This window comes from Leuciscus leuciscus (assembly GCF_965113295.1).
Source record: "Leuciscus leuciscus genome assembly, chromosome: 3".
NCBI lineage: Eukaryota > Metazoa > Chordata > Actinopteri > Cypriniformes > Leuciscidae > Leuciscus > Leuciscus leuciscus.
In genome coordinates, this window is record NC_138727.1 from 48,493,358 (window position 1) to 48,508,763 (window position 15,406).

The 15,406-nt window shown below is 36.2% G+C and overlaps 2 protein-coding genes across 3 annotated transcripts; one reads left to right on the plus strand and one right to left on the minus strand.

The window, feature by feature from the left end:
• The first annotated feature begins 3,467 nt into the window (after nt 1-3,467).
• Nucleotides 3,468-9,275, plus strand: LOC309495362 (uncharacterized protein). Of its 2 annotated transcripts, XM_082165039.1 has the most exons (6): nt 3,468-3,491; nt 6,030-6,173; nt 6,866-7,156; nt 8,207-8,267; nt 8,567-8,614; nt 8,817-9,275. In XM_082165039.1, the coding sequence occupies exons 2-6, from the start codon at nt 6,032-6,034 to the stop codon at nt 8,884-8,886; spliced, it is 612 nt and encodes a 203-aa protein (XP_082021165.1). In that variant the 5' UTR covers nt 3,468-3,491; nt 6,030-6,031; the 3' UTR covers nt 8,887-9,275. The 2 variants fall into 2 exon arrangements, with proteins under 2 accessions (XP_082021165.1, XP_082021164.1); XM_082165038.1 differs by lacking the exon at nt 3,468-3,491 and having other exon boundaries at nt 5,838-6,173.
• A 1,119-nt stretch (nt 9,276-10,394) lies between these two features.
• On the minus strand, nt 10,395-13,907 carry smim28 (small integral membrane protein 28; the record flags this gene model as incomplete). Its single annotated transcript, XM_082164966.1, has 2 exons — nt 10,395-11,439; nt 13,803-13,907. 2 exons carry the CDS (start codon nt 13,905-13,907, stop codon nt 11,017-11,019), a joined length of 528 nt encoding a protein of 175 aa, XP_082021092.1. The 3' UTR covers nt 10,395-11,016.
• Nucleotides 13,908-15,406: the final 1,499 nt, after the last annotated feature.

Consider the following 15,406-nt stretch of genomic DNA (forward strand, 5'->3'; position numbering starts at 1 on the left):
AACATTCCTGTTCAAGCTGTAACAACAATAATCGTTCCTGTTGCTCAAAAGTTAAAGAGCCGACATGAGGTTTAACTTGACCGGTAGTAGCTGTATATGACATTTCAAACATTACGGCCTGTTCTATCAGTCTTGTTTTAAGGGTCTCTCTAACTGTACTATCCTTTAACCTCTTATCTCTCCAAGTTCAATTCCATAATGATCCACAATTTAGAATAACTGATCTTTTGTAAACGAATCAAGCTAAACTTCAGAAGGAGAAATAATAAAATCTTCGACTAGATTAGACATATTTCGACCTTAAATACACGTTACAAATAGAAGGTGTTTTACAAACCCCAGCAGGAGGAATAAAATAGTTCCCTCTCCCTGTCTATTTATTTAAAATAAATAAATCTAACTAACTCACCCCTAATCTTCATGTGGTTACTGATGAGGGGTATTTAAGCACCAACTCCCGCTAGTACGAAGAAAAGCAACCAGCACCCTGGCGACTCACTCATACCACGTATATGCACCCAAAACAACTCTACTCACGGTCACCACACAAAAATAAAAAAGTTACATTCCACCCACTTGTTCCAAAAGGGAATGAGCAGCTACACATAATACACATGCGGCCGGCTCGCAAGCCGCGACAAAGAAGGAGATAACACGTTGGATAATGCTCAAAAGGAATCACATTTATTAAAGTAAGAATAATTAAATGGGAAAAAGACGAGACGAAAACAAAAAACTGAATCGAATACGAAAACGGTACGAGGATGGGAGAACGGGCCCTGTCACAGCTGAAGGGAACTGCTTTAATTGCCGGCATCAGCTCCAACACAGGTGTAATTCCTCAGTCATCATGACGTCACTCACCCTAACTCCATCCTGCAATCCAAACAAAGGAAAAAACAAACAACCCACAAATATAACCCATACTGGGTTTATAACACTTGTGTACTTACATTTTCCCAAATGTTTCCAACAATGTTTAAATACAGAGAAATTAGCTATTTTAACCAGTGTTACGGACCGTGTCCTTGGGTCACCTGTCAGTGACGTCACCAGACGCAACTGTTTGGATACATTTATCGACAGAAACTAATCATTGTTATAAAGCTCAACACAGTTATTCTTATTGTTTAAATCTCTTGTTTTCTTGATTTACCGCGAGTGACATGTTTGTACCTCAGAGATAACACTATTCGTCATTGGCTAACAGCATAATCAGAAAGAGCTTTAGCTATTTATAGTAATTTCTCCACCATACAATATATATTTAAATTAATTGCATTCCATAAAGCAACACAAGGCATCCAGCTTTTATTAACTCTTTCATCACCATTGACATAAATTTCTGGCTTTCTGTGTTTTCACTGTTATATGGTAGGGGGTGCTACACATCTTCTGAAAGAGAGCAGATTCTCCGGATCTAAACACAGGCGAAGAAGCAGCAGAAACAAGCGATAGCATAAGCATAAGGGGCGGTTCCCCTAAATTTGGAATCGTATCACACCAAACAATTTTCTGAAACGGTGCAATGTGCAGTTTATTCTCTGGTGGTAGTGATGAAAATAGTAAGTTACTGTGCCAAAACCTTTTAAACTCTGAGAAGAATAAATTACTTGATTATTTTCTTGCAGAATTAAAATGTATATGCTTCTGAAAACTAAATGTCCCAACACTTGGTCCAAAGTGTGTCTCAATCATGTCTGAACATAACAAAAGGGGAAATTAAACTAGACAGATGTCTAAATATATAAACTCGTGACTGAGTAAAGACTGAGTGAAGTAATCAAGAAATCCAGATTTACTTCTACCTAGTAACAGAGGGGTTTGCTGAATTATACATATGAAGAACCAATCATACTGTAGAAAATCATGCAATGAATCATGTCACCTTTGCCATGCTCTTATTCTATAAAATCTGTTGTACTCTTTATTCTCTCTGAAATTGGTCTGAGATCCTCCGGCCGTGATTAAAGCCTATTGAAAGGCATTGTCTGGAGTCTGTCTGGTTACTGATGCACAGCAGGTTAAACACTAGAGATCTTAATCCCAAGTGCTAGTGTTCATTTAGGGGACGAGACGTCATCCGACTCAGATGCCGTCAATTAGGAGACACGCTAGACTAGAGTATACACTTTAAGTGACGACTGGAGACAGGCTAACTTAAATCAGGTGCGTAGGGAAATTTCCACCACACTAGGAACTTGATTATACATGTAAGCTTTCTGCTAATGTCTTCTAACACGTCCACATACACAATCTTTGATAATTTTCCAAATTAGGAAGAAATTATAATGCAGCCAAAGATAAATTATGACCAACGCAATGAACAAACTGTTCATGAGCGACCTATCACTATCACAGAGATTTCACCACAGAGATGCCAGAGAAAAGACACCAGTAAAAGAAAATATTTCATTTCATTCACATTTAGTGAGATATTTACTATTAATCTATCAAATTGTCCAGTGTTGTTAATATAGTATTAAATGTTTGTTTTTAAACAATACATGAAACAATCATGACTATGCAAACTTTACATAGAGTCTGCAATCAGAGAACAAAATAACATGTAAAATAATTGGTTTAGTTTTGCTATTATAAATGGAGCATGCATGATAATATCACAGATACATTATTATTTATGTTTATGGTTTGTATTATGCCCATCTGTAAGATTATGCAACAGATTTTATTTTGTGTAATACAGTGTGACAAGTTTGCAGAAAAAAGTACCAAGATATTAAAAGTATCTAAAGTCACTGCTAAATATCACCCTACAATACAAGATTAATTGAAAAAATAAAGAACTTGAAATCATTTTAATTCATGTGTATAGATTGCAGAGTGATACTTGACCCAGTAAAAATGACTTCCAAAAATCCATTTTGTCATTATTTACTCACTCTCCAAACCTGTATGAGTTTCTTTCTTCTGTTGAACACAAAAGAAGATATTTTAAACAATGTTGGTAACCAGACCGTTTCGGTGCCCCTTGACTTCAATTGTATGGATGAAAAAAACATTTCTCAGAATATCTTCTTTGATGTTCAACAAAAGAAAGTCATATTTGTAATGGCATAAGAATGAATGATGCCTGAACTTTCATTTTTAGGTGAACTATAACTTTAAGATAAATGTTAAAGTGTGCTCCCTATAAAGCACAAGTGTCCCCTTCCTGCATGTTCACATATTCATACGACAAAACATTCTGGTGGCCATGAAACTTTTGTAAAAATGATCAGAAATGCTGGCGGTGGCTGGAAAATTTTTTTTTAAAAGCCGGCGGGGAAAGAGTTAATATGATCTTGTATTTTCGATCTACGATACTGCAGTGAGCAACAAGTGTCTCATACAGCCACCGAACGCACAGAGTAACATTATAACAACTTTCAACACACTCAAACATATTTTAGTATGATTGTTGAGACGTCGTGTATTTCGCAGCGCCCTCTGTTGGTGGAGTGAACCTGTGCTCTGCTTCTTTCAAATCGGTATTGTTTTACTTTTGAACGTATAATTAAAAAACACTGGGACATTTCAGGTGACATTTCCAGACAGGTACAAGCCACCAAAAACAGGACCTGTCCCTGGAATGCGGGACGTTTGGTCACTCTTATAGACTGACTTGTGTTCCCCTGAGAGGCGCATCTTTGTGTGAAATAAAAGAGTTTGAGGTTATTGTATGAAGGCGGTTTTATGACACTGTGTGTTGAGTATGAAACGTTGCGGTTTGGTTTTCGTGGAACTGGGTGACAGCAAGTTCTGAGTAAATTACAATAGTGACTTTGTGCATCTTTTAGACAGTCGAGAGCACATCTAAAGAGTCCTTTTTGTCTCAGCTGGGATCCGATGTCATGTACAGGTTATGTGACACCACAGAGAACCAGATTAGACGTGTAATTTCTAACTAAATACATTTTATATAGTAAATAATAAAATCAAATAAGGGTTTCCCAGTTTCTTGTAATGAGTTGGTGTAGTGGTTTTCAGTATCATACACAAATACAATTATTTTTTAAATTACAGTATGCTTCCAAAACTATATTTTAGAACATAAATTAATAAAGAATCATTAAAAGAAATAAAAGCAAATGTATTAATTTAAAGGGGTATTATTTCTATAACTATTGTTCGTCCAGAATATTCTGACTGTTTACATGCATAAAAGTCTAGTTCATATTTAGTTTGTTAATATAGATACGATTTAAGATTTAAAAATAAATTATAATAATTGAATATTTAATCATATATAATATTTTCAACTTTTAAAGTTGCCTTACTAAATTACAAATTCAAATAATCCAAATAGTTTGGTATTATCAATTACTTTTGGCTTTGATTGCACTCAAAAATCATACATTTAGAGTATTTTTGTTTTGATGGCAACTCTAAAAAACTCAAAACTCTACTGAAATCCCCACTGCAACTTCCACCGAAACCTTCACCTCAAGCCCCACAGAGACCTCTACCTCAAGCCCCACTGAAACCTCCACTTCAAGCCCCATTGCAACCTCCACTTCGACTCCCACCACAAGCTCCACCTCAAGTCCCACCGCAACTTCCACCTCAACACGCACCATAACGTCCACCCCAATACCCACCAAAACCTCTACCACCAGACCCCACAAGCCTCCTCACAAGCCCTATCCCAAGCCCCACCTTAACATCCATCTTTAAGCTCCACCACAGGCTCCATCACAATTTACAATCACCTGCAGGAAAATAAAATGAACAAATAGCCTAGTAATTTATGAATGGTTATAGGGCTCCGGCTCATGTCATACACTGTATTGTATTTTTTCTCTGACATCAACTTAATGTTAGTAAACTTTTCTTGTTTGTTTTGGGTTCTTCTCTGACATAATTATACAGTTTGTTCAAATCTTCTGAATGTATAAATGGAATGTTTCATGTTTAAATTAATTCCATTTCAATAAATGCAAAGCAACATCAAAACATTTGCCTTTTTCTATAAAACTATACAATTTTCACAATTGATAACAATAAAATGAAACACAAAAACCCATTTCTGCACAACATGAGGAGGGTGGGTCTAATAGTGCATTGATTCACACATAGCTTATTTGTTAGTAAAATCTGTATTCATGCAGAATTGTTGATGCATAAATAATTGTGCACTAAAACTTCTTCTAAATGTAGGTTGGAGGAAGTGGCTCAATTAAACTATTAAGGCTATAAGAAACAATTAATTACATAACAAAATGCAGCCTGTCTATTTGTATGCAAATACCGGACAAACGGGAGGTCCAAGACAGGATCGCATATAGTCTAGGGCTGTATTTAACTGTTTCTTGAGTTTTAACCATTTGTGAGAAACACACTTTAACAGGAAGATCTTAATGCGCAAAAAAAAAAAGGAAAGTCTGCATGTGTGTACTATGTACTATAACGTGTACTAATTTTAATCCCAACCTATTTGACCTGAAATGCATTGCCACACTTTCCACCCTGCATGGTAACAAACTAACCAGACTAGTTGTTTTTTTGATCCAGAGTAAAGCAAAATTTAGCTTACATCATTCTGTTTGGGTTTTCGTATCGAAGTGGACCCATGACGACCTCTAATATAGGCCTATGTTTCCTACGTGACAAACTCAGTTCTCCTCCCAGCATTGTCCCGTGTACCAGTCAGTCTGTCCAGATCTCTTTAAGCTGTAGTCTAGAGGCGTCACATAACCTGTACATGACATTTGATCCCTTCTGAGACAAAAAACGTTTTCAGATATTACTGTCTGCACAAAAAACTTCATTGTCTTCATTTCTTGAATCTGTGCACTGAAACCAAACCGTAACACTACATACAGAACATAAAGTGGCATAAAACCACCTACACACTGACACAAAACCCTTCAAACTCTTACTTCACACAAGCCACTGACGCATTTGAGGTGTAATAGACGGACCATCTCAGGGGAACATGTGGGGCTATATCTACACATTCGGCTCATCCTCTCCTTGCAAATACTCCCGGTAAGAGAAACAAAGAGAGATCATGAGTATCCATCCAGGCATGAAGATGTTGGCAGCTGTGGTTGTTTTATTCCTGGCGGTCGGCATGAGTGACAGCGTGATTCTGAATAAATGTGAGCTGAAGCAGCAGCTTCAGACAGGCCTTACCCTGCCTCCGAATATGACCGACGTGCTGGCGCAGAGTAAGTGTCCATCTCTAAATCCAGAGCTTAATATCTGACTTGAGATACCGAACGCTGATGCTTCTGTGTGTATTAATATAGTTACTGTTTCACAGTTTGCAGGTGAGCATATCGATTTTTTGGTCACTTATATGGAAAAAAGTGCCGGTGATATTCTTCAAAAATGACCCTTCAGGTTCACAGAATAAAGGCTTAGGCTATAAACACCAAGGATGATAATTATAACAATAATGATGAAGATATAGTTTTTAAAAATTAAGTTTCCAAAAAGAACCTTTCAGTGAACCGTTCTTAAAAGAATAATTTTTTTCGAACAATTAAAAAATCTAAAGAACCTTTTCCTCAATAAAGAACTTTTTGTGGAATGGAAAGATTCCATGGATGTTAAAGGTTCTTTATGGAACCATAGATTCCAATTAAGGACCTTTAAAGTCCACTCCACAGCTATAACGATAACGGCTGAGGAACGATATCGTTGGAATCTCTTTCAAGGACAATTATTTTTAGCTCAAAAATGATTAAAGCACTAACAGCCAAACAGAAATGGTTGAGCTTTTGAAGCGGCAGGAGACAAAACTGCAGCGCATGCTTAGAATAAACAGAACAACATTGTGCGTTGGTGTGGATGCTAGTCATCGTTATCGTTTATTTTTCTTGTTGTGAACTTGCCTTATCTGAAACTTTCTTTACAGTCGTGTGCCATGTCCAGCTGACCTCTAACTTCAATACCAGCGCCATAAAGACGATCACTGAGCCACAAAATTCAGGTGAAAGTCACGGTCCTCGTAAGGGCAGGTCTGCCAAGAGCCAAGGAAAAAATAAAGGCCGCCCCTCCAGTAAAGTCACCTCTCCACCCCACTTGGAAAGTGCCGAGGACAAAAATGAGGTCTGGACCTTGTACGGCTTGTTCCAACTTAGTGACCATGTGGTGTGCAACTCCACCCAAAGTCATTCACTAAACCTCTGCGGATTGACCTGCAACAGTGAGTATATTCACTTTTACTCAACACGGATGCTTTAAATTAATCAAAAGTGTCCAGTGACAGTAGAGACATTTATAATGTTACAAAAGGTTTATATTTAAATTAAATGCTGTTCTTTTTAACTTTCTATTCATCAAAGAATTAGAGCAGCACGAATGTTATTTTCAAATATATTAAAATAATTACAGAAGTACTGGTACAAAAAGAAAAAATTGGTTCACATATAAACACTTCAAATCAATTTTTGAAAGTAAACTTGGCACTTCAAATAACAATTGTATTGAATACATTGTTACACCAGTAGGTGGCGACAAGTGACTGTAAAAAAGTATATTTGTCAATTAATCATTCATTCAAGAGAAAGACACTGATTCATCTAGTAATTAATAAAGTGAAGTATCTGACCGAGTCATTGAATTATTCATTCAACCAAATTTTTTTAAATAATTCATTCAGATTAATTAAACATTTTAAATAGAATGCAGCAATTAAAATTTTGTCAGATCCTCTAGTAAATTACGTTATTTTGATTAGTTTGTCTGTTCAGAATCGTGGGATAATTGTGATCTGTTAGAAACAACAACAAAAAAAAATCTCAATTTATCTAGAATCGTGCAGCTCAACGAAGAATCGTGAAAAATAATGATCACGGTTTTCACAAAAATATGAAGCAGCACAACTGTTTACAACACTGATAATAATCAGCAATGTTTCTTGAGCAGCAAATCAGCATGTTAAAAATATCATGTGACACTGAAGACTAGAGAAAATGTGATTTTAGGTATTTTAATAAATAGGTATTTTAATAGGCATTTTAAATTGTAATATTTCACAATATTACTGTTTTTACTGTATTTTTGATGAACTTGATGCAGCCTTGATGAGCAGAATAGAATCTATGTGTGTGTGTGTGTGTGTGTGTCTGTGTGTGTGTGTGTGTGTGTGTGTGTGTGTGTGTGTGTGTGTGTGTGTGTGTGTGTGTGTGTGTGTGTGTGTGTGTGTGTGTGTGTGTGTGTGCTCTTAAATCAATGTGATTTTTTTCTTTTTCAGAGCTGCTTGACGATAACATCAGTGATGACTTGGCCTGTGTCCAGGTCCTTATAAATAAAATGTGAGTAAAATGTATTTTAATAGTACATACAAATATCAGGAAAATGCTATTATCGTATAAAGCTATTTTCACACTACATCTTAATTTCTAGTGTTGTACACTTTAATTATCTGAGCTATAATACAAAAAAAATACATTATTCCTGAAATGTGCTTGCAGACGTTTTGAATTATTGTTAATTTTGCAGACTGTAGGCCTAGTGTCAACATTTATTCCACATAGAAATTATATAAGTAGTGAATCCTTATAAGGCAGGCAAATGCAAGTGTCCTGAAACTGTGTTCATCTGACTATCACAGGACTGCAGTGATTCCCGACCACAAAACTGCTAAACACATCCGTAAAATGTAAGTGAACGAAACTTAAAACACGTTTAATATACAACAACCAATTCAATACAGCAATTAATGGAAAACATGGATGCATTACTGTGTTTGCATGTAAGAATATTAGAAACTGATATAACGGTCTCTACAATAGCAATAGCTGTGGATAATTTATTTTCTAAAACGCATACAGTCTTTAATGTTTAATACTTTCCTTTGACAGGATCTCTTTGATCTACCAGCCAGAGTGTGTCAATGCAAAGGCTTCTACATACTTCGCTGACTGTCCATAATCCTGAGTTTTAGACCTCTTGATTTGAATCCCGAACCTTGATTTCCCCTGCTTTACTTTTACATTTATTCACATTTATTAACTTAGCTTTAAACATCAAATCCTGGCACAGCTTGTGTGTCTTATTCTGTATGAGTCATTAAATCCTTTTGAAACGCAGTGATGTTCTAATGAATTTAATTCATTCCTTCAGTCATGTACATTGTGGACAACCCAAATCAGATGTAAAACACATGGCTTTTGAGAAGGTGTGTAGGTTGATGGTTGGTTTAGTGAAATGACGGATTGGTGGTTCTCTAATTTTCTTATCAGTGGTTAAGATGAGTAAGTTACGATATTTGTACACGCAATTTTTTTCCCCTCCTGTTAAAGATTTAATGGGCAATAGAATATAACATAGAACATCCACTAGATGGCGTGCTTGTTTTTATTAAATAAATGGCACCCTTGATTTTTGAGTAGTACTGGGATAATACAAATATTTTACAAAAATCTGTTCCACATTCATCACAGAATGCATGTCAGCATATATCAACACCATTAGTTGTGTCAGATATTTATTATTGATACTGACAAATCCAGCCTTCACTTCAAAGAATGAATACATTTTAAACAGGATGGTTTCAAACTGGTTTTCAGCTCAAGTCAAAATGTCATACAACCATAACTATACTATCATACAACACACACATACTAGTATATACAACTTTTTCAACAAATGTTGTTGTTGAAATATTAAAAGAGGACCTTTAGTATTTTTTTCTGTGTATTGTAGGCAATGGGAATATGTAAACAAAAAAAAGTCCAGTGACACTTAGTGGTCTTTAATGTGGTCTTTATTAGAAATACTTTAGAAGACTACATGACTGATGATGATAATGCAAAACCTGTCGGGACTGTGATTTATGTCTGAATACAAACAAGGACTGATGCAGTCATGCAGATATAAAAAAAGTAACATGTTAACTGACTGATCTCTACTAATTGTGCTACAACATAAAGTGTGTCTAACTAGGCAGTATTTCAAAGTAAAACACATGGTGATTACTTCCTGATAACACATAGCCTACATCTGTAAATACTGTACAAGCACAAAGATTTACTCTCATGACAATGTATAATACATTGTTTAAATTCAAAACTAATATGAATATCGAGATATCTTTTTATTCTATGTATGGTTTTAGTACATTGCCGTATAAAAGACCAAATCCAGTTTAGATGAGGTCCTCACTTTAAGGGAGGACCGGGGCTAATTGTCACATTTTTACTAAAGTAAATATTTCTCACTCTAGGCATATTTTTAGAAAATAGACCCTTTTCACATTTCCGGGTTTCTCAGAAGCGGAAGTCGTCAAGGTTGGGTAAACTTCTATAGCGGTGAAAAAAAGACTAAATTAAATATATTTTTGCTCAAATAGCAAAAGAAAAACTCCATAATAGTGTTTTCACAACTTAAAAAAAAAGGGTAAAAAAAAAAAAAGATTGATACCAGCAGTCAGAAGATTTTACTGTTTTACGTTACTGTCACGCTCACAGCAGTGATTTGATGCAAAGGTAATATAATACAAAGTATAGTGTAATAAATATACATACATCAAAAAATTTAAATATAAAAAAACTGCAGGATTTAAGATGCTGATGACCGTTAAAACGCGTCATCACAGTCTGTGAAAAACGTCTGTTAACTCGGGCACATACCTTAAAGGGGTGTATAATGCCCTTTTCACAAGATGTAAAATAAGTCTTTGATGTCCCCAGAGTGTGTATGTGAAGTTTTAGCTCAAAATACCCCACAGATATTTATATATAGCATGTTAAAATTGTCACTTTTTGAAGGTGAGCAAAAACGCGCAGTTTGTTGTAGTCCTTAAAAAGCTATTTCTTTAAAATAAAATATCTCCCTTTGCTTTGAACTTTGAGCATTGTAACTTTGCAGATGTTGTTTATGCTCAAACAGCAACATTACACACAAACTAAAGTTAGAATAGTGTTATCGTAATCAACCACCCCTTTAACGTTTTTCACCGTTGTTCAACAGACAGTTGAACCAGTTCTGGAGAAAATAAGCATGTGTGTAACTGAGATCATCCGTGACAACTAGCCCCAGTGTCTCTACAATAGACTTCTCTCAGACAAACTCCCCCCTCGCCTTGAGCTCCGGACACAGTTTGGCCTCGAGGTCTTCGATCTTGATGGACTCGACGTCTTTGCCGCTAGTGAGGCTGGCGGCCCGCGTGATCTTCGTCAGCGTGTCCTCGTAGGGCGGCGGGAGGTAGACCATGAGGAAGACCCCGTCAGACATGTCCGAGCTCATGCTGTTTAGCCGCTCCGCATTCCCGGTGAGTGACGACAGAATCTCGGCGTTGCGCTCCGGGTCCTGCAGGTCAAGTGCGATGATGTTGCTCAGTCCGAGCTTGTTCTGTCTAAATCTTCGGTAAAGAAGGACAAACGCGATGCCGAACACGATGAGAGTGACAAGCGGGAGAACGACGTACAGGATGAGCTCTGATTTCCCGTTGTTTTCCATCGAAAGCTCATTCCAGTGGTAACCCTAAAGGGGCATAAAGGACATGATTTTGAACATTTGTATTTGAAGGCCTGCATAGTCCTAAAAACCCTTAAAAGGGATAGTTCACCCCAAAATTAAAATGCAGTCATCATTTACTCACCGTCATGTTGTTTCAAACCTGTAAGACTTTCGTTCATCTTCGGAAACAAAAATTAAGATATATTTAATGAAATCTAAGAGATTTCTGTCCCTCCGTTGACAGGCTTCGCAACTACCATTTTAATGCTTCATAATTTCATAAAGAGATCGTAAAACTAATTCATTTGAATCGAGCGGTTTAGACCAAATTTTCTAAAGAGACTCGATCAATTTATATGATGAACAAATTGAATTTAGGCTTTTTATTCGCATATAAACATTATTCAGCAAACATAAACAGAACCTCAAACGAACATGCTTGACGCACGAGAACATCTCTTGCTGAAGCTCAAACGTGCTGCGTAACATGAGAATGAACCTCATTGGTTCTCGCATCATGTCATCCGAACATGCTTGAGCTTTCGTTTACCACAATTGATGTGTGAGTTGATGAATGCTTAAATGTGAATACAAGACTAAATTAAATCTCTTCGTTATATAAAGTGATTGTGTCTCTTCAGAAAATTTGGACTAAACCACTAATCCAAGTTTTACAATCTCTTTATGAACTTTTTGAAGCATCAAAGTGGTGGTTGCATAGGTTGTCAACGGAGGGACAGAAATCTCTCAGATTATGTCAAAAATTATCTTCATTTGTGTCCTGCAGATGAACAAAAGTCTTGGAACAACATGAGTAATTAATGACAGAATTTTCATTTATGGGTGAACTCTCTTTAAAATCATACATTTTCATACAAATCAAACTTCATATGAAATCACAAAGGTAAGTTACATTTTTTTCATTAGACTGGGTTTGTATTTCCTTTACTTTACTGCATGGAAGGCTGGTTTCAAAGCCTGACCAGCTGAAAAGTGTCCAAAACCCTCTAAAACCAGATAAGGCCAGACTGGGAGAAAAGCTTTAACCAGCAGTTTTCAGTAGGGAGATAACATCTGAATATATAAAACCAGAAAGACATGAAATATGATGAAAGTGAAGACTGATCTTTTCACACATTTCATATAAGAAACTTAAAGAATTCCAAACCAAACATTTTATTCTCTGGTTCCATAAAAAAAGAGAACTATATATGTACTGATGCTAGAACCAAGAAATCAATGATTTGAAGAAGCTACAACGCATAATCAGAGCATTTTAAGCCTTAACAGAGCAATATCAAGACTACAGTGAAAAGTGGTCTTGGAAAGTTTTCCAGATAAGAAGATATCTACGAATGGATCCAGTAACTTCTCTAATGGCCTCATTCCACAACCTCTTTCAATGAAAGTTTCTTCAACTCATCTCTTGGCCAAATCTGTAAACAGCACCCAAAAAACACAAGGGTAACTTGCTTTTCTAATCCAGAATCAGTGTGTCCACCATAACTGGACTGCATCCCAAAATCTGTTCCTTCTTCCACCGTTTTACCAATGCTAATCACATAATGCTGCTTTTCAGCCAGATTAGATATTCTGGTGCTTTAAACCCCTTAGTTTATGCCAGAGCACCGTCACCTCAAATAAACCCCTATGGAGATCACAACTGAAACTTCAAAACATCCTCACCAGAAATTCAACACAAAACAAATGTCTTGAGTTGATTCTCACATGAACTGAATGACTGAAGCCAGAAGTACTGCAGGGCAGAGTTATTATAATTTTTAAAATTATTATTTTCAATTTGTCCTTTTAGCTTTCATCATTTTTCACGCTTACTTTCTTAAAAATAAAGGATCCCATTGGGTTTTTTACAGCGATGTCACAGAAGTACCATTTTTTTGGTTCCCATGCAAATAACCTTTCAGTGAACTGTTCTTAAAGGGATAGTTCACCCAAAATTGAAAATTCTGTCATCAAACAGTTGTGAGGCACCATTGACTACCATAGTATTTTTCCCCCCCCCCATACTATGGAAGTCAATGGTGCCCCACAACGCTTTGGTTACATTGTTCAAAATATCTTCCTTTGGGTTCAGCAGAACAAAGAAATGTATACAGGTTTGGAACAACCTGAGGGCGAGTAAATGACAGAATTTTCATTTTTGTTTGAATTCTCTCTTTAAAATAAAAAATTTTCTTAGTGTGGACAAAATTTTTATAATCTAAATAACCTTTTTCCACTATCTAGAACCTTTTGTCCAATGGAATGGTTCTTCATGGAACCGGTTATGCCAATAAAGAACCTTTATTTTTAAGAGTGTAATTTGAGTTTTTCTGTGTCTCAAAGAACATTTCTGTGCTACTTCTCTAATGGGATTGCTCACATACCTGTAGCCGTTGTTCCACCGTAGGCGGTGAAGGAGACCCCGAAACCCAGTCATCTCTTCCAGCTGGTCCAAACTTTATCCAGCTGCTGTCCAACAATCGTCGCATTCTGCCGTTGACAGAAGAGCTTCGGCTGATGATGGAGAGCGCGGATGAGAGACAATCCAGCAGCTGTCTAAAGAGCGCAGCGGGATAACAGCTGCATCTTGTGTCTGTCTGAACTCAGAGAGTGTGTGTGTGTGTGTGTGTGTGTGTGTGTGTGTGTGTGAGAGAGAGAGATGGAGTTTGTGTGTGTTAAGTACTATCTCACATGCTCGCACATGCAGATCAGTGGAAATCAGGCCAGCGGTCAGCCAATGGCGCGGGGCGAAAGAACACCCGAAAGGCAATCATTCGGAGATTTGTGCTGTGCGCAGCTGGCCTATATTTAATAAACAGCAGAGAGCTGTCAATCAAACAAGTTTCAGAGCTGCTAGGGCAGCAGGCGCGTGCGATGAAGTGTGTGTGTGTGTGTGTGTGTGTGTGTGTGTGTGTGAGATGCACGTTAACATGAACATCTAGGAATGGTTCAGAAGAGGCAGCTGTTGCTTTAAGATATACTTTTTGCTTTGGAGGAACTTAACCCTGCAAGGCCTGATATAGCAAATAAAAAAAATAAAAAAATTTAAACGTAGCAGTTTATTGAGCCTTAGGCAAAACATAACGGAAAAAAGTTTGCATATGTGTTATGTTTTGTATGATATTTGATTCATCAGACTTTTATGTCCTATAGTGAATATAGAGCTCACACTCGAGGAATAAAAATATGCAATTTGGTGCATTTGCATGTCCAAGATGAAATTCTGAGAGTTTGTAATGTAAATCAATGAGATTCTTTATTCAATTCAATTTAATTTACATTTATTTGTATAGCACTTTTCACAATACACATAATTTCAAAGCAGCTTTAAAGAAAATGTAAAGAAAATTATAACAGTAGTTATTTTATATATATTACTTGAATAAAGTGCATATAAATATCATTTGTCACTGCATATCTCCCAATAATATGTATTAGTAAGATGATATTTAAATACTTAGTTTTATGATTAAAGCTCTATAGTTTTAATCGTGGGGGTAAAATATATAATGTAATTGCAATAAAATGATGATTGAGAGATGAACAAATAAATGTTACTCAAAAGCCTGATGGATCATATTGGATAATAAAAAATAAATGATGGATAATCAAGTAAACCTAAGTTGCTTCAGTCCGGGAAGTGTTCATACTGAAATGGTCCTAACAAAATGAAAGTTATTTTTGTGTTTATAAAAATGATTAAAGATTTCACAGAAAAAAGACACAATTTAAAGATGGACATTTTACAATGACACTAAAAAGTCTTTAAAATAAAACGTATAAACTATTAATAAGATGACAGAAGGATATGTTCAGATGACAGAAGGCTTTTCAGCAAAGTTTTGATCATTTGAATGTAATATTTATGTATCAAATATGCAAATAAATGTGCATATCAAATATGATACAGTATAGGGTTCAGAAAAAAGTAGGAGAAACTCAACAGAAACATGCAGATGTGAAGTCTGGTTGTGTGAAATGAGCTGAA

What these genes read in the sequence shown, in the direction of transcription:
- LOC309495362 (XM_082165038.1), top strand. Translation starts at nt 6,014, where the DNA reads ATGAGTATCCATCCAGGCATGAAGATGTTGGCAGCTGTGGTTGTTTTA. An exon ending in GACCGACGTGCTGGCGCAGA is followed by an intron (nt 6,174 to 6,865) that starts GTAAGTGTCCAT and finishes CTTTCTTTACAG; the next exon opens with TCGTGTGCCATGTCCAGCTG. An exon ending in GCTAAACACATCCGTAAAAT is followed by an intron (nt 8,615 to 8,816) that starts GTAAGTGAACGA and finishes TTCCTTTGACAG; the next exon opens with GATCTCTTTGATCTACCAGC.